This window comes from Podarcis liolepis (genome assembly GCF_965112155.1).
Source record: "Podarcis liolepis genome assembly, chromosome: 16".
In the NCBI taxonomy this organism is placed as follows: domain Eukaryota; kingdom Metazoa; phylum Chordata; class Lepidosauria; order Squamata; family Lacertidae; genus Podarcis; species Podarcis liolepis.
In genome coordinates this window covers 33,267,517-33,292,286 of record NC_139567.1, presented here as the reverse complement: position 1 = coordinate 33,292,286, position 24,770 = coordinate 33,267,517, and the positions used below count along the sequence as shown (strand labels likewise).

The window sequence follows — 24,770 nt, the reverse complement described above, 5'->3', positions numbered from 1 at the left end:
ACGCATGCAGTTGCAGGTGCTAACCTATCTGAATGCAAATTTCTTACCCACAATGTCTTCATTCAAAAAGGCCAGACCATCCACTCGATGGGAAGCTGTTTCATTCCCCTCATCATCTGGGAACTGGAATTCTACTTCATAAGGTCTGGAACATTGGGAAGAACAAGACCACTTTTTAAAAAAAAGTATTGTGCAACACTATTGTGCAAGCACCATAACTGTACAATTAAAGAGTAACTCATGTCTTCAGTTTTCAGCGATTTTTAATGCATAAATAAAAGTAAGTTTGTGGTTCGCATAGCAGAGGAGCAAGTTTTGAAAAACCATAGCAATTATATTGCAAGCGTCTATGGGGGTGTGACCTCAGAATGCCAGAACATGTGCTTTGCATGCAGAACAACCCAGATTCCATACATGGTATTGCTATTTTAAAGGATGAGGTAGGTAGGCAGATGATGGGAAAGCCATCTGCCTTAGACCCTGGAAAGTACGACCTGTCAGAATAGCCCAGTCCTAAAGCAAGGTGGACAAACAGGCATCTCTCTATGTTTTGATGAACTTATGGTCTCCAGATGGATTTAATACTAGGAGACCTTGGTTCAAAATCCCTCATCATCCATAAATCTGTGCTCAACGTAATGACAGGGCAGAGAAAAAGGTGAATTGTCAGAAGTTATAGAGGAAATAAAGAATTATTTACAGTACTTTCTCCGGTTTCTGAGAAGAAACAAATTGGAAATCCTAGCCTAAGATACATGTTACCTGTTCTCTATTTTCTCTCACTATATTTACTACCTTCTTTCTTTTCTTTGCTTATGGCATCTCCATGTACTGGGGTCAGCAAAAACTCTGAACAGGGCAGATTGACCCAATGGACAAAAAAGTACCATTTGTTTTAGCAGAACAAACTGGAGCACAATAGCAAGTTATGTACTTCTTTTAACGAGTTACCAACAACAGCCGCACCATGACCTGTGCCCCCTGATTTATGGCAATAAATTACAAAACTATCTTCAGCGTCAAGGTGGAAGCTGCAGCCATCGTATAGGGTGGTTGGATTTGATAATAGCACCCTAAGCTTATTTGCATACAGATACAATTATGCAAGTGTGCCACCTCTATTTTCTGATTGGGTGCAGTTGAGTAAGTTGCCTGTTATGGAATTATGCCAGTGCTATACTCAATTTCCTAGATTATCACTATCTATTGAAGATGTCATGAGAATCAACTGAGGCCCTAGAGAACCCCTGCCCAGCAAGGAAAGCTAAACTGAATACATAATCTTTGTAAAATTATCATAACTGGTCTAGCTGTATGAAATGTGCTTACATGGTATAATTACCACTCTCCTCTACCTCCCCTGCCCTGGTAACACCAGGCATGATTTACTTACCTGTTTTTCTGCTGCTTTTCATCCAGTCTAATGTCCCAAGCAAAGCAACCTTGCTCACAGCCAGCCACCAAGTATCGGTCTGGGCAAGAGGGCACGAGGGCGATGCGTAGGGGTGTGGCAATGGTCTCTAGCACCATCAGATGTCTGGCAAATGAAGCACATTTTAGTTCCCACCTTCCATTCACAGTTCACCACTTTTTCCTAACTTTAGTTATGGTGTCATTACCTTTCTTTGAAATTATAATCGGAATCTGGAACTCCAATGTCCCACATGCATATTTTCTTGTCATAGGATGCAGCTGGGAGAAAGAAGAGAGAATATGCATCCTGGTGAGGATAGAGGCAGTCTTCAAAATAACTACCCAAAACGTGCCCTTCATCATAAAAGAACTCAGGGTAACAATGTGAATACAACCACACTGAGCAGAGGGAGGAGAGTCCTGGGAGGGGCATGGACCCAAGGTGGCTTTGAGGCAGAAGGAAGAGGGAGAGAGAGGGGGGGAAACACCTCTGTGGTTAAAAATTAGAACATTACTGACCTTCCCCAATTCAGAATTAAGAAATGTTGTAACATCCTGCATCTTAAAAGTGTATGCCATAAACAGGGCATGGAAGGTATATTAAGCCACTGCCTTGCTGAAGTTACTGCCTACAGGAGGTTTCACTTGGAAGTTTCCCTTTTCTTTTTGCACTGGACTTCCAAGAAGAGAAGGTAGACTTCACCTTTTACCTATTCACATGGATCTACTTCCTGCACTGTGCCCACTCCAGCCCTCATCTGGTGACACGTGCTTCAGCTGGGCAGCAACAGAGTTTCCATCCCACTGCAAGTAATGGACTTAAACAGCTATGGCTGCATTCAAGATTGCAAATGTAGATGGTGCAGAGATAAATGATTACCGCATGTTCAGCACCTGCTAATTGCATGTCTAATTGAATTCAAATTAATTAGATCAAGCAGATACCTATGGAATCTGCATAATTTTATCAGCCATAGGTGAACTTGAAAGATACTGCTTTCATGGCTGCAAAATTCTGGCTTTAGATTTGTAATAAATTAACAGTCCTACCCATGGAACAGACAAAGAGAGCATTATTTTGCATTGCCTCATGGAAAAAAGGCCTTTTGGCAAGGGCTGATTGAGTGAACCTGGAGGGAGACTTACTGAAAAGATGTGTCTCAGAAGTTGGACTGAAGCAGGCAGTAGCAATGGGTTTCTTGTGTGCCTTGATCTCTCCATAGCAGTAATCAGCGGTCACATGAATTAACTTCACAATTCCTCGTCTCCCAGCAGCAGCCAGAACATTGTGCTTTTTCTTTCGCCCATCACTAGTGACCATAGTCAGAGTTGTCCATGCAACAGTGAAAAACTCCTGGAGGGGGGAAATGTGTCATCAGTAACGCAAGCTGTGAGGCAGAGGCACTACAAAAGGTGTATAAACACTTTGGTCCCACACAGTAACTTGGCATACACACAAAATGTCCTACTTTAGGTACAAATTTGCTCAAAGCTCCTCTACGCCTTTGCAATGAAAAGTAGGGTATAACATCTTTTTTCTTTTTTTTTAAATAAATCCTGATTGTCATTTTATTTATGAGAGGAGAAGCACAAGTTACATAGAGACTTTTCACAAAAAAGGGGCAACAATGAAATCAGGAAAGGGGGAGGAGGAAACAAGGACATGGCAAAAACATGCAAAGCAATACATAGCTATCATAAATACAATGTATAGGGAGAGGAGTAAGAAAGTTAATCTTCTACAAAGCCTGTCCACACAGGAACCTGGGAAATTGGAGGTTTGGCGGGTTTTGCTCAGTTCGGAAAGGCCTAGCAAACCAGCAACCTGGAAAACCAGTTTGGGGCGGGGGGAAGGCTAGACAGGGCCCTCTTAGTCAGGGGAAACCTTTTTATAACTATTGAGCAGAACAAAAGGGCAATTAGCCCTGCAGATGTGGGGAGTTTATCATCAACCACAACTGCCAACTCTGTTCTTCAAAGGCTGACAGATAGATAAAAGACCATCCATCTAACTACAAGCTGTAATACTCCCCTTTCTAGGCATCAGAGCATATCTATTTGTGCTTGGCAAGCCTTCTTTAACAAGCCAATCTCACAGCTGTGGTTCTATTGCCAGAGATCCCTGAACCACAAAAATAAGGATGCTGAGCGGATGGGAAACAGAAAGGAGAGAAGCAGCCCTAAACCACGGTTTGCTTGTGCATTTGGAAGGTCAAACCTGGTTTGGCACAGTTTGGTGCTGTGACTGAATGTTGTCAGTGAAAGGGAAATTAAACAACAGTAAGAAAGAGATTGCAACATCTCATAAATGAGTCCTGGAATTGGTGCTGCTGCTACAGCAACAGCTAATGCATGCTAAAACATCTAATTATATATTTAGTAGCATTGCAGAATTTTCAACTTTCATTCCCACCCCTTGTTATGGAAGTCCCTCTGGTCACAGAGATGAAAATGAGTTGGCAGTTTCTGATAAAAGATTTAGTAACCTGAGTTCTGAAGAGAAATGTCTGGGGAGGAAAGGCAGGAAAGATCCTACTCGTCACTCTCATGTGCTCGCTTTGTACTTTTGATTTCAGTAACACAATTTTTGCTTGCAGAATACAGTATGTTTGGAAACACAGAATTCAATGCAGCACCTGGGTTTTAAGTCACCATCTCCACTTCCTATCAGGAGACATTCTTGCATGAAGAAAGCCCTCAGCCAATACCCCCCCCCCAAAAAAAACCCCAACACCTGGCATTCATGACCAAGCAAGACATTCTTGTTTCCCTACCTCCCCAGTCACTTTGTACTTTTTCAAGACAATGCCCGTCTCGCAGTCCACCAAACAGACAGAGTCTCCACCACAGGTAGCTGCTGTTCTGGATGAACTCACCACAGGATCTGAAAAAATTTAAAAGAAACAGTAATTGTAACCCTCATGTTCCCATTTGACCTGACATTTAGCTCCTGGAGGTGTGGGGAAGCTGTGGAAATACTTTTTGTGTGGTTATAGCCCCTTATACAGTACTTCTAATGTCCCAAGTGCTGTACTAGCTCTGCTTTGCTCTCAGTGACAGCCAATCACAAATGGGCAACTGAGGCCAATAGTAACTATATGCCACCTACTGGGGACCACAGTGTTCACACTTACATACCAACTTAAAACTTCTCGGGGAAAGCACTGTCTTTTATTTATATAAAACATAGCATCATTTTCCTTGACCAATGATTTTAGGTGCTCTATGTAACTAGAAACTTAAAACACTATCTAGAACAATACAGCAAAATCTCAGTGCTTTTTTTCAGACAAAACTGCCCTGCTGCCTGGAGTACAGGGCCTACACTCACTTATCCCTAATGCACAGATCTTCCTCCCTGAGCAGGTCTGAGGTGCCAGCTTTCTCCTTTCCTTCAAGTCCTTCATCAAAACTCATACTGGCCTTGATTTCATTCCTTGTGATTCCACACAGCAACCAAGCTTTAATCACATGTTAACTGATTTTGTGGCATGTCCTCTGAACACCCTTTCAGAGGTTTGTGTTTTCTCCACCCCTGAAGCAAGACGCGGCTTTCATTGTTTCACTCTGACGCAGTACAAGGCAGATGTTTTATGTTTTAAGCTGCCCTGAGAACTTCATGTTACAGGATGGCTTACTTATTAAGTAAGTAATAAATCTTACCCTCTTAAGGCGCCTTCACGCAATGTGTACACAATGTGAAAATGGCAAAGTGACTTTACCAAATCAAATAGCAGTGTGTAAACTGGGCCTTAAGAAATTACAAGGCTAGATCTAACCAATAATTATCCCTCTTAAATTGCAATCACATTGTGGACAGCAGCTTCTGCCTAAATAAAATTGGTATAACTAGCCTGCACACTTGAAACAGAAATACACGATCCACTGGAATGATAAAATGAGTAAAACATGAGGACAGGGCCTGCTAAAGGAATCAGAACCAGAGAGGGGGAACTTCTGTCATTAGCAATGGGGGCTGTGGGGGACATCTCTCACCATTACAATACAAATCACAATACACTGTGGGAGTCTCCTATAGACCACCAAGCCAGACTAAAGACTTGGGTGATGCTTTCGTAGAGCATTTACCAAACATTCAAAAACGAAAGATATAATAGTCATGGGAATATTCTTCAATTGCCTTGCTGACAATTTCATTTTCCAAAAGAAGTAACAAGGGGATCAAGTATCTTGGACCTGATTCTGATCCTTACTAACAGGGGGAAAACAGGTGAATGAGGTGGAAAGTAGTGGGAACCTTCGGAGGAAGTGTTTGTGTCCTCTTGGGATTCATTATACAGAAAATTGAGTGTAGTCAGGCATGCACTTTGAACTTTAAGAAAGCCATTTTCAAAAGGCTTAAGAACTAGGTGTCATCCCATAGTCAGAAATACTCAGAGAGAAGGAAGTTCATGATGGATGAGAGTTTCTTAAAGGTGAGATATTGATAGCACAATCACAAACAATTCCAACAAGAAAGAAATGTGGGAGGCACGAGTGTGGTTGAATAAGGAACTTTCCAGTGAGCTGAGATTTAAAAGAGAAGAAGAAGAGGAGGAGGAGTTTGGATTTGATATCCCGCCTTTCACTCCCTTTAAGGAGTCTCAAAGCGGCTAACATTCTCCTTTCCCTTCCTCCCGCACAACAAACACTCTGTGAGGTGAGTGGGGCTGAGAGACTTCAAAGAAGTGTGACTGGCCCAAGGTCACCCAGCAGCTGCATGTGGAGGAGCGGAGACGCGAACCCGGTTCCCCAGATTGCAAGACTACCGCTCTTAACCACTACACCACACTGGCTTAGAAAGAGGCATTTCTAAGAAATAGAAGGAGCAAATCATGAAGGAAGGGTATAAATGAGTAGCCAAAACTTGCAGGGAACAGGTCAGGCAGGCTAATGCTCAGAACGAACTTTCGGATGGCTGTCCAACAGCGGAATGTATAATCTCGGAAGGTGGCAGACTCTCCTTCATTGGAAGTTCTTAACTAGAGGTGGGGTGGCCATCTGTCAGCAATTCATTAGCTGTGATTCCTATATTGGAGTGGGCTGGGGCTAGATGATCTCAGGGTTCCTTTCCAACTCTACAACCCTATGAAATTCTTGAAACTATTAACATAATTCCTTCTCTGGTATTTTACTTTTAAGTCTGCCAAGGCTGCTCAGCCATGCTTACCTTTTCTTGTCCCACAATCCAGTGGTGGCTCAAAGACACAGGCCCATAACTGGGTCTTAAAGTCGTCCCTGTTGTTGCCTTTACTGTGACACTGTAGAAAATGGACAGGCTCCAGGCTGATCGCCTCCTATAAGAAAGCAGGCCACTGTAAACGTAAGCTCAATGCCAATGGCACAAAAGGCATAGCCTTCGTTTTACAAAGGAGAGAACTTGGAGTTTTCTGAGCAGATATTGAATGCTGTGGTCAGGCACAGAGACCCATTTTCAAAACCCCATTTTGTGTTAAAGCTCTTTCTGGGTGGTCCTAGGACAAGCTACTATTCTCACAGCCTAACCAGCCTGAGGAATGTATGCATATGCATTAAATCTGATGCCCTTCCAGAACCAGGCAAAGACAGTTTTATTTGTCCAGACTATTTTAAGCTGTCTGTAGTGCTGTTTTAGAGTCGCGGGTGGCACTGTGGTCTAAACCGCAGAGCCTAGGGCTTGCTGATCAGAAGGTCGGCGGTTCGAATCCCCGTGATGGGGTGAGCTCCTGTTGCTCAGTCCCTGCTCCTGCCAACCTAGCAGTTCAAAAGCACATCAAAGTGAAAGTAGATAAATAGGTACCGCTCCGGCGGGAAGGTAAACAGCGTTTCCGTGCGCTGCTCTGGTTCGCCAGAAGCGACTTAGTCATGCTGGCCACATGACCCGGAATCTGTACGCCGGCTCCCTCGGCCAATAAAGCGAGATGAGCGCCGCAACCCCAGAGTCGTCCATTACTGGACCTAATGATCAGGGGTCCCTTTACCTTTAGTGCTGTTTTAAACTGGTTGGCAGCTGCTCCATTTCCAACTTGCATAGTATATATGAGCTGTTCTGAGGGGCTTTTGCCTGAAGTGGAACAAAAAGCTTCTAAGAAGAAACAGTAGGCACACTGTTGCCTGCTCTCAGTCCATCAGATAGTAAAGTTATAAAACTAGTAAAGTGGCAGAACATTGGGATGTTAAATAGTGACCCACACCCTCACTGTAGAGCTTCCGTGCTTCCAATGCACGCGCAGGATACCATGTTCTTCAGAGCACACCAGCTGTGTCTCATCAATAACCAACTGAGGGTGATAGAGAGGGATGTCGTAGATTTAGCAGCACCCCCTACCCTTCCCACCCCTTCAGTCAAGTGACTGGTATAGCGGTACCTCTAGTTACGAACTTAATTCGTTCCAGAGGTCTGTTCTTAACCTAAAACTGTTCTTAACTAGAGGCGTGCTTTTGCTAATGGAGCCTGTTGCTGCCACTGTGCCGCCGGCACACGATTTCTGTTCTCATCCTGGGGCAAAGTTCTCAACTCAAGGTAACTCTTCCAGGTTAGCAGAGTTTGTAACCTGAAGCGTTTGTAACTCGAGGTACCACTGTAATGGAAGAGCTGATCATGTCCATCATCTTTTTTGGGATGCATAGTCTGCTGAGATTAGAAGTCACAGTCTTCTAATCTGTGGAAGGGTTAAGATCTATAAAAGGGCATGTAGTAAACCAGGGGTAGGCAGACTTCAGGCTTAGCAGACCTACTTGTTTTTGTTTTTACTAGAACCCCAAGATCTACAAGCCTGAACTAGGTACCCCCCAAAAATGGAATTAAAACTCAGGCTGCCTCTGAGCACATTTTGAATCTAAGAATTTGCTTTCACTACCAGAACTAACTGAACCCACAGTCCTTTTGCACAAAAGGAAACTGCTGGTTAATTCTCATCATTTAAACAGCCTAACCTAGGTGGAAAAAGTAGTTTTGCTGCTGCTATTGTTAAACAATTGGGAGTCACAAACCTTTTCTGATATGCCACAAGCAAAATGTGATCTATCTTCTGTCCAGCCCTGTAATTAACAGTATAACATTTTCACTGCATTTTTTCCAGGAAATTCCTATTAACGTATAGAGATATGCACATGAACCTTAGAATTCCCTTCACACAAAAAACTAGCATGCCAGAAAGAACAGTATAGAACCCTTCTCCCAAACATGTAGTTTACTAGGTGCAGGGAAATTTTTTTCTACAGTGAAACACTCAGTTCTGTGTGTTCTCACTTGCAATTTGAAGTCAAATGGCTCACCCCAGCAAAAACGAGCCTGAGAGGATAAATACATTAGGAAATGACGTAACATAAACTTGATAATTTTGTACTTTTGATCAACTATATATGCACTGGCTGTCACATATCAGTTACTTTTCAAGATTTGAAAAGTGTACTTGTTTTACCATGGGAAAAATATGGTTTATCCTGATTCAAGTCTGCTTTTGTAACTCAAAGCATGTCAGGATATTGATAATCTCCTCTAATAAATCAAAATCATCAGTTTTGATGTTTCTCTCTATATTTTGTTGGTACAGGGCTCCTTGTTTTCTTGCATTCATTGCTTTTTGCAAGCCTACAAACTCATTATGAAATTTCCAGTTTTAGGAAGGCTGCCCTCTTGCCCCAGCAAGCCCTCTCCTGATACCTCGCCTTCCAAGTCTTTGATTGGAGTGCTACAAACATCTCTTGCATCCTCCTCTCTGTGCTCCTCTTTCTGCTGACTGGACCTTTTGTGGCTGTGTGCTTTTGGAAGACGCCCTCCATTCCGATGGGCCCCTTCAGAATCCTGAGCGTCCTGGGATTCCTTGGTCTGTGGGCGAGATGCTTTTGCCCTCTCAGGGCTGCGCTCGTCCTGCAAGCGACTGGGCTTCTTGGGGCTGGGAGAGGCTTCCTCATTGGAACTGCTGCGAGAATGGGATCTCTTGCTTGCTCCTCCTTTGGAATGAGCCCCTTTTCTTTTGCTGGGGGTTACTGTGCCCTATTAAAACAAAACACAGAAGCAACTCCTGGCTCGCTCATTCATTCTCACAACAAAACTCAAAAGCTGTGCTATCATTTCACAGTGGCTTGCACAGAATAGTGACAACTTTTACTTCAATCTACAACGTCCCACAATCCAGTAACATTTCTGTTGTTTTTCTGAAACACAGAACAAAATCCACTGGGGATCTTCCTCTTTAAATTAATGAGATGTGTTGACAGCATTTCAGATTTTCCCGTCTCCACAAGCCTTGTCCTACCTACTGGGGTGGGAGGGTGGCACTGAGATACACAATGACAAAAGATATTGGCACCCCACAACCTCTCACCAACAGCTGCGCTCTCTACAGCCCTTTCCCCACTTCAGGCATAGAAAGAGCAATGCTGCCTAAAGTGGCCAGTCACTGCTGGAATGCGGCATGCTTTCTGAATTAGGGAAAGTGACTATAGGAGGGATGCATAAAAAAGGGAGGACAAAGTATGCCTCCATACCATTTGTATTGGGTTAATATGTATTATGGTGGACAAGGTCAAAGACTAATTTCTGTGGCTGAAATTCCCAACTTCCTCCATTTATATGCTAATGAATGTGGGGCCAAGGTGATAAGAAGGAAGCTAGGTTCTTATTACAGAAGGCTGACCATCTTATTAAGTTCATCACAGCCAAACTTTAATGCTTCAGTTTATGAAATGTATGACAAAATATCAGGCTGCTAGTCCGTCTAGTCCAGTTCTGTTAACTCTCTTAACAGCTTTTCAAGGTCTCAGGCAGACCTCTCTCTCATTCTTACTTCCTGATGACCCTTTTAGTCACTGATGGCAGGGATTGCCCCAGAGTCCTCCTGCATGCAAAGCATATGCTCCATCATTAGGAAGCCATGTTATACTTGTGGGATAACCTGCCTCATCTAACCAACATGCTTAATTCTAATAGTATAGAGTAAACTGTCCTGTGAGACTTAGCTAGGTTACTCCTACTCACTTTGGAAGGAAGGTAATAAAGCCTATTGTTGTATCTCAGTCTACCTGAGAAACTTAGCATGTAAAGAGGTCTGAGCTGGTTGTTCCAAGCTCAAACCATGTGGCTCTAACAAGCCTCTTTTGAGTTCCTCTACCAAGAATTTAGGTAATTTCCCCATTGTAACTAAACCAAGTTTTACTGCCTGTGCAAGTTTTCTACATGCTACATGGAAAAGCACATGACCCTGACCTTTGGAGAGTTTGTAAGTAAACCATTTTTAACTTGTAAACATGTGGTCTCTTGGAAGTTTTATAAGGAACTCACAAGAGCATATTTCAAAGGTCTAACAGCCTATGTCTCCATGGCTTGGTTTGGCTGAATATTTTGTGATTTTAAATCTCTGCTGGGGTTCTCTCACCAAAGTGTACTTGCCCCAAACTTGGATCTTGGCATCCAGGAATTCTCCTTTTTATATACAGTGGTACCTCGGGTTAAGAACGTAATTCATTCTGGAGGTCCGTTCTTAACCTGAAACCGTTCTTAACCTGAGGTACCACTTTAGCTAATGGGGCCTCCTGCTGCCACCGCCGCACGATTTCTGTTCTCATCCTGAAGCAAAGTTCTTAACCCGAGGTACTATTTCTGGGTTAGTGGAGTCTGTAACCTGAAGTGTCTGTAACCCGAAGTACCACTGTACCCATAATTTCCTTGTCAGCAACAATACTGAATCAGGCTATTGGTCATCCAGCTTAGTATTGTCTACACGGACTATCAGTGACTCTCCAGGATTGCAAGCGGCCCTACCTGGAGATGCCAAGAACTAAACCTGCATGCAAAGCCAATGTTCTGACTGATCAATGTCCTTTTTCTGCATTGAACTATTGCCTTTCCCCAACTGGCTAGTGAGAGTAGCCAATAACTTCCAAAGACAAAAGCTAGAAAGATGTTAACTGACACCTACTGGGGGAAGCATATTAATTTGACTGAGGTGGTCAGGGTATTCACTTGCCAAATTCTGACCTTAGTAGCAACCTTATTTTCAGTATCTGAAGCATTTTCCGTAATTTCTTCTTCTGTTTCTTCTTCTTCCGCCTCCTCCTCTTCATCTTTCTCCTCCTCTTCTTCCTCCTTCTCCTCCTCCTCCTCCTCTTCCTCCTCTTCTTCCTCTTCCCCCTCCTCCTCAGCCGATTCTTCCACTTTAGAAGCAGCCTTGTCTTCCTGATTTAACAGTGAAGTCAAGAATTCCTCTGCAATCATTTTCACCTAATAGAAAAAGATAATGGAGAATGGTCAAATTTTAATAACAAGATAGATGCAGAAAGGAAGCAGTTTATAATACCTGTAAGAGGGATCAACAACTCTGCATTTCTCCAGAGGCCTTAAAAGACAAAATACCGTATTTTTTGCACCATAACACTCACTTTTTTCCTCCTAGAAAATAAGGGGAAATGTCTGTGCGTGTTATGGAGCGAATGCCTGCGGGTGGCGGGGGGGATCTGCTGCAGTCGTGAGCAGAGGATCCATGGTTCCCCTTCCTTTCCTCCTCCGTGGTTACAAAGCATGGATCCACATGGATCCTCAGGATTTTTGCATTGGGCAATTCAAACTCACTGTCAGATCACATGTCTGTGACCACAGCATGAACCACAAAAATCATATATCCACTATTTCGTTTAGAATATTTTTTTCCTTGTTTTCTTCCTCTAAAAACTACGTGCGTGTTATGGTCTGGTGCGTGTTATAGAGCGAAAAATACGGTAGTTTCCTCTTTAAACTGTTTAACAAGGGTAATCAGCTTGTTCATTCTAGGCTTAAAGGAACCATTTCTTAAGAAAGATCTTAGATTTTCACTGTCAAATGATTTGTGATATGGCCATGGTTAAGACATCTCAGGCAACTTTCAAGTGCATTGATTTTTTACCAATTCTTTCAAGTAGCCCAGCAAAAAGTGTAAAAATTGGACTGGAATCCTGCAATTTATTCAGTTATTATTTTGTTGCCCATTAGCATTATCAAAAGAGTCATAAGGCTACCAAATGCATAACACTGCTGAAGATTATAAAAACTGTTTTTAAGAGAAAGTTCCTCAAAAAGCAGGATATATAATCAGGCCTGTGTTGAGCTTGTCTGAGGCCCAGGGAGGGAGTCTTATTAGAATAAAGTTATAAGCAGGCAGTCCAGTTACATAAGATGGCAAGGTAGCTTTGATAAACCTGGGAAATTTGAAAAAATGAAAGTCCAAACACTTTTTATGCTCTACTCTACACTGATCTAATGAGTATTGTGCACTTCTCAACTATGCTTGCAAAACTACTTCTAAACATCTCATTCTTGCCCAAGCCCTGCCAATGCAAGATACTGCCAGCAGCAGACATGTAGTTCTGACAAACTTGTAGGCTATGAGATGCACCACCTCCTAATATGATCTAACGCTGCACAATAGTACACAGTAACACAGGTCCAGATTTTACTGTTCAAGCCTTGCAGTGCCTATGAAAAAACCCAAAAGGCTGTAAAGGCTAAAAATCTCTTTGGATGAAGCTGTGTGCAGACACATTTTCAAGTCACATGGAACTCTTATCTAAGACAGACTGTGAATGCTCCATATGTAAGACTTTATCTTGCTGTGGTAGGCATAATATAAACAATAAAAATAGCTATTTCTCAACTGTAGAGAATGCATGGCTTTATGCCTGAAATTCCAAATCAATTTACTTGAAAGTCATTAGTTTCTATTTCTGTCAGTAGAACATTTTTTGAAAATAACAAGATCATAAGGCATGTACATGCCTACTTTATTTCAATAAGTTTAGGCATACCTAACACCACAAAGGATATTGCAGCTGAAACCTAATACCCTTTATCAATACCACTCAGCACTACTGCATTTTTAGCAATCCCAACATACCAGCAACGTCAACTTTTAAATAAGGAATTTTACAGGGAAGCCCTATTGCCATGATCAGGAAGGCAAAATGTAGAGGAGTCGGTCTGAAGTTCTTGGTTTTCTGTTAATTTCACAAGTCAATCCTTGGTTGAAAAACCTCTTGGCAAAAGATTTTTACCCTCTTGCCTAGACAAATTTCAGAGTCACTGAGCTGTTTTTTGGGCCAAATGATTCCGCCCCCAATTTATATTTTGACAATTTATCTGCATAGCTACAGCTGCCATCAAGATTCTATGTTAGGTATCAGATGCTGCATGAAGACCTAATATACAAAGGACAGCAGAGAATGAATGGGGGTGAATTTACCCGCCATCGGGTGAAGCCGCCGAGTGAGCTGGGTCCATATGCTACATGGGCTTGTGCAGACTTGATGAATTTTTTCCTGACTGATTTCAACTGCTCTGGGGACGGAGTTTTGGGCAGCTGCTTCCGGAAGTTTTTCCCCCAGTGAGATCTGACCTAGACAAAGAGAGAAGCGTATTAAACTTACATATAAAATAATAATATACAGAATATCCTAGGTTTCTTTTTAATGTATTAGCCTGCTCAGGTGTTGAGATTTTTAGGCTCAGACCTTGCTCCAGGTGCTCCATCAGGTGAGATGGACAGCAACTGAAAACTCATACCAAGTAAAATGGGGAAGTTTGGTGATGGTTTTCAATCTGTAAATTACTTTCTGTTTTATGGGCAGATTTCTCGTGTTCACTTATTATTTTTATTCCAGTACATGGCATTTTTAACTACTTGTCTGTTCTTCACAAACATGAGAGCTGGTGATACAAACTGCAATCTGTTGTCCACCCAATGGTCAAATTGGGTCAAACTGAGAGGTAAATGAAAGCTGAGATGGGCGCTTGCTAAAAGCAGGTGCCCAAGTGTCTCCTTCACTATTAGTCCAGTTTGGCTGCAGGTCTAGAACATGCCGAAGTGAACTTAAGGCTATGTGAATAAACCATAGGTTAATAGAAAAGGCAATACAGTACTGAACAATACAGATAGTTATTTACAGTCAAGATGGAGTCAGTAAAAAAAATTACTTAATCTTAAATTATAAAATGTAAACATTACTTCATGTCAATAGCAGTTAGTGAAAGTTAAGTGAAGCAGAAATAACAAGAAGATATATAAGGCTGTGCACCCAGAAAAGGGGCAGGATGCAGCAGAACAAAAGAGGTAAAGACAATGTTCCTCACCTGACTGGAATCTAGGGCAGCTGAGGTAAAACTCTGAGATTAAAGCTAAGCTCATTTAATTTTTTTTATCTGCTTGCTGTGCCATTATCCTCATTTTTAAACATACCTCATTTTTAATCATACCTGTCCTACGTTTAAAGGAAAGGACATAGATGCCACACAAAACCTCTGCTGAACCCACGGGAGTTGGCGTATCCACCCCTTCAAAGATACGGCAATGCATTTCTAAAAGTACAATACTAAACATGTCTGCTCACTATGTAAACCTACTTATTGGAGACATCTGCAACAGTCAGCAGTCAAAGCTGTAGAAGTTACTACATTTATATCCAAATGCCTGCAGACAGACAGGTCATGTATCCACAGCAGTGACCAGATGAGAAATGCCTGCTGGGAGGAGTGTAGAGAGAAGAAACACTATGCTGCATCTATAAAAGCGAAACTGGGTGCCTTCATCTGCCCCAGATGCAATAAAACATGTTTCTCCTACATTAGTTTCTATAGCCACAGCAGGAACTGTAACTCTCCAGCGGTTTGACTTTACCCTTGATGGCACACTCTTCCATTGCCTCTAGAGACAGGTGGATGCCAACATTTATATCCAACCTTTCTTTTCCAAGGCACACAGGATGGCTGCCTTCCACCCACTGTATCATCACAACCCTGTAAGGCTGAGAGAGTATGCCTAGCTCAAAGTGTGTGTGGGGGGGGGGGGGAGTTTCATGCCTGAGTGGGGATTATAAGTTGGGTCTCCCAGTCCTAGGCTAACCCTGCTATGAAGGCAGCATCCCCTTTATTTGGATCAGTTCCTCTTACATTTATGAAGATCCCCAAAATGTGCCTATTTCAAATCTTATCTATTTGGTTATTGCGATTGTCTTTTCTTACCCATTTCTTCCTTATTACATACAGTGCTTTTTTCTGGGGTGGGGGGACACAGGGGTATGCATACCCCTAAACATTTTGTGAATCTAAGTTTGGCCTCATTGAGGAGCAGGATTTCAATATGAGTAGGAAAATGAGAGTACCCCTAAACATTTTTTTAAGGAAAAAAAGCACTGATTACATGTATCTATTTTATTTAAGGTTGTAATTCCATCAATGCTAATTCTATTATTTATACCGTACAGATATATATATATATATATATATATATATATATATGCAGGTTTTGGTGTCTTCGGGTGTCTTCCCGTGTAAGAGTTGGGGTGTCTAGGCGACGTTTCGACGAGGTCTCACTCGTCATCTTCAGGCTGGTGCTTTCGGCTTCTTGTTACTGGAACAGAGCAGGATCTCAGTGTTTGAGTTCCTATAAATACTGTTGAGGGGGTGTGGTGTATTGCCTCCAACGTTATGGGCAGAGGGGAAGTTCCCAGGGTGTGTCTTTTCTTCTTTTGTTCCTTAATTACTTGAGGGATATCTTGAGTGATTTCTTGAGTGATATTCTGAGTACCACTTAGGAGGGTGATTAGGTGTGGATTAGTTGCTAAAGCTTTCGTGTCTTGACCTCTAGAGCTTGTGAAGAGTTTTTCTGAGAAGCTGGTTGTACTGCACATAGTTGTGCTCTGGCTTGGCTTCGGGTATAGGGGCGAGCTGTGGTTTTGTGCCCTGTGTCAGCCAGATCTGTGTAGGGATTGCAGGGGGGTGCAGCATCCGGAGGTGCCACTATGGTTTGGCTACTGGATGGTGTCTGTAATTTATCTGTGGAGAGGGTCTGGGTTTGGGTCTGGTGTGGTTGATTGGAGATGGCGTTCTGTGTGCCTCTGGTTCTGGTGTCGGTTTTTGTGGGGAGGGCTAATTTCCAGATGTCTGGCAGGCGGGACGTGTCGTCACGTTTGTTCATGTTGTGAGGATGTTTCTCTATCTCGATGGCTTCCATGATTATTCTCTTGTGGTGATGTTCCATGTTAAAGAGCAATTTGGAATCTGCAAAATTAATTTCGTGTCCTGTTTCTTTCATGTGTTGGAAAAGCGAGGAAGTTTTTTCTTCTTTTTTGACGGCATTCTTGTGTTCTGCGATACGTGCATTTATTCGTCTGTTTGTTTGTCCAATGTACGTGGCTGGGCAGACTTTGCAGGGTATTTCATAGACCCCTTGGTTTTCCAACTGGATTTTATCTTTGGGGTTTCTGAGGATATTGGCTATTTTTTGGTTGGTGCAAAAGGCTGTTTTGATATTGTGTTTATGGAGGATTTTGCTAATTTTATCTGTAGTGCCCTTGATATAAGGAAGGAGGGCCATGCCATTGTTTTCTTCTGTGTCTTGGTTTTTGGGGGGTGTTTCTTTTTGGATTAGCTTCGTAACCCTGTTTTGCTGGTATCCATTGGCGATTAACACATTTGAGAGATTCTGTAACTCAGTTGTCAAGTGGTCTTTGTCAGCCAGGCGTTTGGTTCTGGAGATCTCCAGAACCAAACGCCTGGCTGACAAAGACCACTTGACAACTGAGTTACAGAATCTCTCAAATGTGTTAATCGCCAATGGATACCAGCAAAACAGGGTTACGAAGCTAATCCAAAAAGAAACACCCCCCAAAAACCAAGACACAGAAGAAAACAATGGCATGGCCCTCCTTCCTTATATCAAGGGCACTACAGATAAAATTAGCAAAATCCTCCATAAACACAATATCAAAACAGCCTTTTGCACCAACCAAAAAATAGCCAATATCCTCAGAAACCCCAAAGATAAAATCCAGTTGGAAAACCAAGGGGTCTATGAAATACCCTACAAAGTCTGCCCAGCCACGTACATTGGACAAACAAACAGACGAATAAATGCACGTATCGCAGAACACAAGAATGCCGTCAAAAAAGAAGAAAAAACTTCCTCGCTTTTCCAACACATGAAAGAAACAGGACACGAAATTAATTTTGCAGATTCCAAATTGCTCTTTAACATGGAACATCACCACAAGAGAATAATCATGGAAGCCATCGAGATAGAGAAACATCCTCACAACATGAACAAACGTGACGACACGTCCCGCCTGCCAGACATCTGGAAATTAGCCCTCCCCACAAAAACCGACACCAGAACCAGAGGCACACAGAACGCCATCTCCAATCAACCACACCAGACCCAAACCCAGACCCTCTCCACAGATAAATTACAGACACCATCCAGTAGCCAAACCATAGTGGCACCTCCGGATGCTGCACCCCCCTGCAATCCCTACACAGATCTGGCTGACACAGGGCACAAAACCACAGCTCGCCCCTATACCCGAAGCCAAGCCAGAGCACAACTATGTGCAGTACAACCAGCTTCTCAGAAAAACTCTTCACAAGCTCTAGAGGTCAAGACACGAAAGCTTTAGCAACTAATCCACACCTAATCACCCTCCTAAGTGGTACTCAGAATATCACTCAAGAAATCACTCAAGATATCCCTCAAGTAATTAAGGAACAAAAGAAGAAAAGACACACCCTGGGAACTTCCCCTCTGCCCATAACGTTGGAGGCAATACACCACACCCCCTCAACAGTATTTATAGGAACTCAAACACTGAGATCCTGCTCTGTTCCAGTAACAAGAAGCCGAAAGCACCAGCCTGAAGATGACGAGTGAGACCTCGTCGAAACGTCGCCTAGACACCCCAACTCTTACACGGGAAGACACCCGAAGACACCAAAACCTGCATTCCTGTACCCGTGAAAATCTACGAAAGCATATATATATATATATATATATATTGTGCAGTTTTCTTTTATGCTCTCAAAAAATATAACCATCACATGATCACATGGCTTACCCTACTGGTCAGCTCTCGACTATTGACAACTCTCACATGGCTGGCCAGCTTGGTGATATCCTTGCCATTCAGTTGTCGGAGATTTTGCAGAAGAAACATGACCTTATAGTCATCACTGGGCTGGGGGGCAGGCAAGAAAAGAAAGCAGCCTTACAAGATGCCCTTTAAGTAAATCTCGCCAACTGTACTCCAAACCAAGCATTTCATATAGACTATGTATGGCCCAGGGCCGGCCCACTAAAGAGGCAAGGTGAAGCAACCACACTCAACGGCAGGATCCACAGGGGCAGCAGATTCGGCCTCAAAGGAATGCATCACCCATTGCTGTTGTAGCTGCCGTGGTGGCACCAATGGCTGTGGAGAATTCCTTGGAAGCCAAATCTGCCTCCTGCTTGGCAGCCCCCACCCCTCATAGTGCCTCTACCATGGCCTCTCAGAGAATAGGAGACACTGCTGGCCTCCTCCCACCCCTAGGGAATAAATGATGGGTGTTGCCCTCTGGGTTTTAGTGGGCTCTGCACCTGACTGGCTTGATTCAGAGCAGGCCTCTTTCTTTCCTTCCCCCTTCCCCCTTCCCCCCCCGCATGGAAGCCTTTGTTTCCCACTTCAGTTGTTGAGTAAGGCTGATTTGATCGTTCCCCTTGTTTCTGATGTAGATCTTTTTTCCATCCTTGTTCCTGATTTAGATCTTCACTCACCCCTGCTTCCCTGATGGTGGGAGGGCTGTGCCATTTTTGTGGTTGGCCTCAGGTGCCAAAATGTCTTGGGTCGACCCTGGTATGGCCCGCCTACTGTGACAACTAAGAGAGTTAGCCAGCAATTGAGATTTTAGATTTTAAAGCATTCCTTTAAAAAAATTGAAAACATTAAGTAACATTTGGCTGTTAAGTGCCAAAGAAACAAACGTTTAAAGAACAGAAAAATGCCTGTAATTATTGTGAATCCACAAAAGGTATTTAACTGGTCAAGTCAACATATTTCAGTTTCTCCATGCAACAGTAATAGCTAACTCGCAACAGTAACAAAAATGAATATTTATCTTGCAGGGTCTAGCACAGGCTGATCCAATGCGTGGCCCAAGGGCTGCTTGAGACCCTCGTGAACATTTGAGCCACCTGCCTTTCCAAAGCTGGAAAAGCACTAACTAGGCCTTGGGTGTGGTCTGCGGGTTGCGTGTCTTAGTACTCTTGCGGCCTACTTGGTATGAAAAGTTGGGTCGCCCTTTTCCAGCAGATCTTGCATTCAGGATGAACTTGGACCATGTTACAGATCCACCTCTTATCTTTCATTGGGTATAACCCCAAGGGACAATGAAATGCCTGAACAGGTGTGGGAGTTGATTGACACATTGACAGTCCCACTCACCCCCCCCCCATGAGGCATGTAAAAAATGGCATACATTTAATCTCTATTGCTCAAAGAGCTAGAAACTTGACTTTTAAAAAGTGGCGGGAGGAAGAACACTCAGCTTCTCACAGGGGCATTGCATCCCCTTTCACCACCTGAGACAAGACGATAATATTATAATCACCATCAGAGCTCTCCAGGTTTAAGCTGAAAGCCTAGCAAGCCTTAGAAACCCTGTTAACTGTCAAACACTGTACTTACTGTCAGGTATACATTGTTCAGATAGGTTAGCTCCTCCAGCTGTGGAAACTGCTTCAGGGATGTCACGTCTTCCAGGTTGTTGTTGTCACAGTTTAGGATACGGAGGTTTGGCAAACTGAGATTGTCAGGGAGCCTCTCCAGCAAGTTGTCAGAGAGGTCGAGTTCTTGGAGGTGGCGGAGATGAGAAAATAACTGTGGTTCCAAATCTTCTGTTGTTATCTGCAACTTGGACAAGCTGAAGAAGAAAAAGGTTCTGCACACTACTGATCCCCATGCCATCAAACATTTTGCAATGCTTTATGGTAAGTATAAAGTGGGATGTTGAGATAATTATATATTTATTCACAGCAGCAAAAATGTCAACAGCCTGGGGGGAAAGAAAGTACTTCCATTTCTGTTACGATTGGTTTTATAGGCCAGATAGAGAGAGATATATATATAGTTATACAGGTAATGCTTAAACTTGCATATTATATCTGGACCTGCACAAATGAAATGAAAACCTACTTGTAAAGAAACTGAATTTTGGAATGATAAATTTAGTAAGAACATCCATACCTGTACATTGTTTATGATGGAATAATGAATGAATCTCTTTCACATTAGCTTTTATATTAATAAATTTATTAATGACTGAAGCGGGGAGGAAGAAATCCCAACAGTATAGACTGTTGGAAAAATCTCTGCTTTCCAGCAGAGGTTAATTTATTAATTAGTGGTTAATTTTGCAACTAGGCTCAGCCAAGCACAGCTCCCCTGCCCCAAAATTTTCAGCACCAAGATTCAACCCAGAAGATCTAAAATAGTATGTGGAGTTTTCAAAGCAATACAAGCAAAAACTGTATTTCAGCAATAGTAGCTAATGAACAGTAAAGGCCAGAAATGGTTTGTGAAGTAATCCATATCTTAGGGGGGAAACCCTATCCTACAACCTAAAAAGGATAAAGTAGCGATCTGGGAACTTGACAGTCTGTAAGTATGATAGTTAAGGAGAACCTCTCATATTTGGGGGTGAGGACAACAGCAAGAGGGGTAGCTACCTTAATGCCCTATTTGTGAGCTTGTTGGTGCCATCAAACTGGCTGCTGTTGGAAACAGGAAGCTGGACTAGATGGGAGGGCAGGGCTCTTGTTCAGGAACTCTTACAGATCACAGCACCATCTTAATTGGAAACTTTGGTTTTTTAAATTATAAAATGCTTCCTGAATTGTACCTGCCCCATTTGAAAATGCATCTTAAGGACTGTAACCAAGCAGAAAAAGGACTCCATCCTCATTGGCTGAGAAAAAGGGCTCCGTCCTCATTGGTAAATGAATATTTACCAATATTTATTGGTAGAATGCATTGCTTGGAAATGCATGCTCAGTTTTACATTTCTGTGATTTGAGGCATTTAATTTAATGCCCCGATTTTTCTGTGAAAGTAGTATTACAATCGCTTAAGCAACTCAAATTACTAAGATCTAACTGCACCAATTATCTTTCTTCTTTTATAAACATATGTTGGCACTTACTTCAGAATTTTGATTTTTCGCAGCCTTGTAGATTTAGGCACTGCCCTTTCCAACAGAAGTTCTGTAGTAATTTTGGACATTTTTAATCTTTTCTGGTTTTCTGCAAACCCAAAAATATTGGATGAAAACTTCCTGGTGGAAAAAAGAGAGAAATAATGAGAGCACAATCCTAATCCAGTAGCAATAAATTGTGTTGCCAAACAGAAACAAAGTAATCTGCAGTTGGAGCCAAAGGCTGAGGGTTTTAAACAACCATCTGTCTGTGAGAATGTAGAAAGAAATTCTGTAGAATTCTGTATTACCAAATCTCTTGTATTCAGTTGCAAGCTGGAGACATCAACTCCACAGAAGCCTACAAGTGGGTTCTGTTGTGTACATAATATGTTATTACAGCTGCTTTGTGTTCAAAACAAAAACTATGTAACTTGAATTATACTAAACAGGAAACTTAATCTTTGTATAAAGATTAACATACAGCCAAGTTAATGACTGCTTTTGTATCTATCTGCAGATTTATCTCTAAGAACTTTCATCCTGTACCCGGAAACTGTCCTTCAGGGACTTAGAAACCGTATGCTAATTTTGGGGGTTCTTTCATTGTGAAAAGTTGAGATTTACAGAGAATAAAGGTGCCTATTTAAATATATTCATAACAGTAACGGACCCTGAAGCATCCCAGAACTGTGCCTCTATTCCTTGAAAGGGATAGCCCCATCCAAGACAAGTATACAGCCTAATTCCTGGACCTGGGACTAACCCATCTTACTAGGGATCTCAGTTTATTAGCACTTATCAAACCCATAATTGCATGCAGGCACTGGTTTAGGACATGCAAATTCCTGATTCAGATGCTGCAGAGAAATACAGCTGGGTGTCATCTGCATCCTAGTTAGACTTTGTTCCAAAACTCCTAATGACACTCCCCAGCTGCTTCAGATATATATTCAACAGCATTGGGGGGGGGGGAGATCCTGCCCTATAGCAGCTGCCAAGGGGCAGGTGCACCTTTGCCCAGTACTGGTCTCTGGAACCAAACCAGTATTGAGGCAGGAAACCACTGCAAAACATTGTCCCCAACTCACAGGAGACCACGGTCAAGCATAGCAAAAGATGCTGAGGAAGAAAGGGATCCTACAAGGCTGTACTCCCCTTGTCCTTCTCCCAATAAAAGTCATCTATTGGGGAAACCAAAGGAGATAATATCCTAAAACTGGACCTCAGGCTAGAACGGGCCAAGATAATCAGTCTCATGGAAGGGTGTCTGCAGCTGAACTGCCACCACCTGCTTTAAGCAAAACAAACCACAATTCCTGGTTTCAACCGAACACTAAACCAAGGATTGTGGCTTCTTGCATGCAGCAGAGACTTAACTACAATTTGCCATGATGCAAACTGGGCCACGGTGTTGGTGTTGCAGGGCAAATCTGCTGTCTCACTTATACCATTTACAACTAGTGAGTCGGGTTGAAGGATCCTGCTTTTAGATTTTGTGAATTGTTGCATATATGATACATTGTCTTGCAAAGCAGCTTCGGATTTGTTTCTGAATAAAGGGGGGGGCGAAAAAACAACAAAGCCATATGCATTACTGTTACTACCTATCAATTCTGGGAGCAGGGAGACTGAGGTTTACATGGGAAGCACAGTCTTAATGGCTGTGCACTCTGAATGAATGCTCTCTGTGGTTAAACGCGGGTTGCCGCAACGCATATTTAGGCATGGCTGCTGCTGCTGCTTTAATTTCATTTTTAAAACTCCTGAAGCCCTGGTCGTCGTCCCCGCCGTACCACCCAGCTCCCACGATAACCCGGGGGTTTTCTTTGAGGGGAGTGGGAAATGTCTTAAACGGGAAAGGGCGATGTGGCGGGAAAGCTGGGCGGGGGCGGGGAGGAATAAACCTCCGAGGCGGGAGTTAGCGAGGAGGATCCTCTCCCTGAGGTAAACCACCTCGCGCTGGCATCCGAGGTGCGGTGGGGGGGCGCGGAAGACCCGCGCGGCCCGTTTCTGAGGGGCGGCATTGTCTCAAAAACCAAGGCGAGGTGCAGTGAGGGGCCGGCAGCTGCTCCCCTTGTCTGAGAACAGAGAGACGGTGGCGGGGGCCCCCAGAAATTTCCTCTTCCCACCCCACTCATCTTGAGGTGGGGAGGCGGCCAAAAAGACACCCCCTCCCCCCCGTGGCTGCGTGGGTGGCAACGGGAGAAACGGCCCGCGACGGCATCTTTTTTTTTCTTTCTAAAACACACAAAGCCCGGCACTACAACTCCCGCCATGCCCCGGGAGGGCCAGAGAATGCTTTTCTTGCAGGCGCGCCGCGCAAGGCGCTGCTGGGAAATCGAGTCCGCCCTCCTCCCCGCCGCTAAAGCCACCACCAGTCCGGCGGGGCCTTGGGAGAGGAACGTTGGGCGACGGGCCGCTTCACCTCAGCCGCCCCGCCGCGTGCGCGCCTGAGGCGCCTCGAGCGCAGCCATCCCCACCCCCAGCCCCGCTCTCCTCTTCCTCCTCGGCCCCGGGGCCATTTTTTTTTTACCTCAGGCGGGCGAAAGGGCTCCTGCTGCTGCCGCCGCCGCCGCCAGGGCTCGGCGAACCGGAAGCTCCGAGGGAGGCCCTCCTGACAAGGCCGGTGGCGGCAGCAAGAGCTACCGGGGTCGGGATGGAGGAGGAGGAGGAGGAGGCGACCTCCGCTGCTGCTGCTGCTGCCGCCTCCGGAGGACGGGGAGCGGGAGGCGAGCCCGGGGGCTGCTGCGGGTGCAAAGGGGTCCGCGGCTGCCTGCTCTGCGAGGCCGCTCCGCCCCCGCAGGTACCACGCGCGGCATCGGAGGAGGAGGAGTGATGGTGGGGGAAGTGGGTGGGCATTCAGGGGCGAGGGGGAAGGTTTGGAGGAAGCGGGGAGGTGTGTGTGGAAAGAGGAGGGGGAAGGAGCCGCTGCCTTCGGCCGAGGGGCGCGCGCCTCTTGAGGGGGTGCCGAGTGCAGGCGCCCACCGCGCGGGCGGTGGGAAATTGCCGCAGTAATAGTAGTGGGTGGGAGGAAAGGGGCCGCAGGAGCCACTTCGCTGCGAGGAAAGGTTTGGGGGGAAAGGCGCGGGAAAAGTGACGCGATCATGGCAATCATGGAGAAAGTGGGTAGAGGGAAACTGTTTTCCCGCCTCTCTCGCTTAATACTTGAACTCGCGGACATCCCGCGAAGCTGAAGGTTGGGAGATGCAAGAGGAAAAAGCCCTTCTTCACGCAGCACATCGTTAAAACTATGAAACTCGCTTCCCGTTCATTGATGCCCATGAAATGAAATAGTAACGAGGGTTCTTTCGAAGCGTTGATTCTATCATGCAAAATAGACCTCTCGGCTTTGGAACACATTTTTAAAAGGAAAGCCCGACAAGGTTTTCAGATCCATTACAACTGA

The 24,770-nt window shown here is 44.0% G+C and overlaps 1 protein-coding gene across 3 annotated transcripts in view; it reads right to left on the bottom strand.

Moving 5' to 3' along the window:
- The window catches only part of LRWD1 (leucine rich repeats and WD repeat domain containing 1), a 28,109-nt gene extending 3,871 nt beyond the window's left edge, over positions 1–24,238 (bottom strand). The window contains exons 1-14 of one of the 3 annotated variants that reach the window (XM_083479217.1): positions 23,898–24,238; positions 21,371–21,502; positions 19,858–20,092; positions 18,250–18,369; positions 13,608–13,760; positions 11,375–11,617; positions 9,059–9,391; positions 8,386–8,433; positions 6,584–6,710; positions 4,188–4,297; positions 2,560–2,767; positions 1,620–1,692; positions 1,394–1,537; positions 48–145 (exon numbers count right to left, since the gene is read on the bottom strand). In XM_083479217.1, coding sequence (XP_083335343.1) covers positions 48–145; positions 1,394–1,537; positions 1,620–1,692; positions 2,560–2,767; positions 4,188–4,297; positions 6,584–6,710; positions 8,386–8,433; positions 9,059–9,391; positions 11,375–11,617; positions 13,608–13,760; positions 18,250–18,369; positions 19,858–20,092; positions 21,371–21,502; positions 23,898–24,223 — 2,350 coding nt within the window. In that variant the 5' untranslated portion in view covers positions 24,224–24,238. Of the gene's footprint in view, positions 1–47; positions 146–1,393; positions 1,538–1,619; positions 1,693–2,559; positions 2,768–4,187; positions 4,298–6,583; positions 6,711–8,385; positions 8,434–9,058; positions 9,392–11,374; positions 11,618–13,607; positions 13,761–18,249; positions 18,370–19,857; positions 20,093–21,370; positions 21,503–22,968; positions 23,593–23,897 lie in introns of those variants that run through there. The other 2 variants (XM_083479219.1, XM_083479218.1) reach the window with 2 other exon arrangements.
- Between the last annotated feature and the right edge of the window lie 532 nt (positions 24,239–24,770).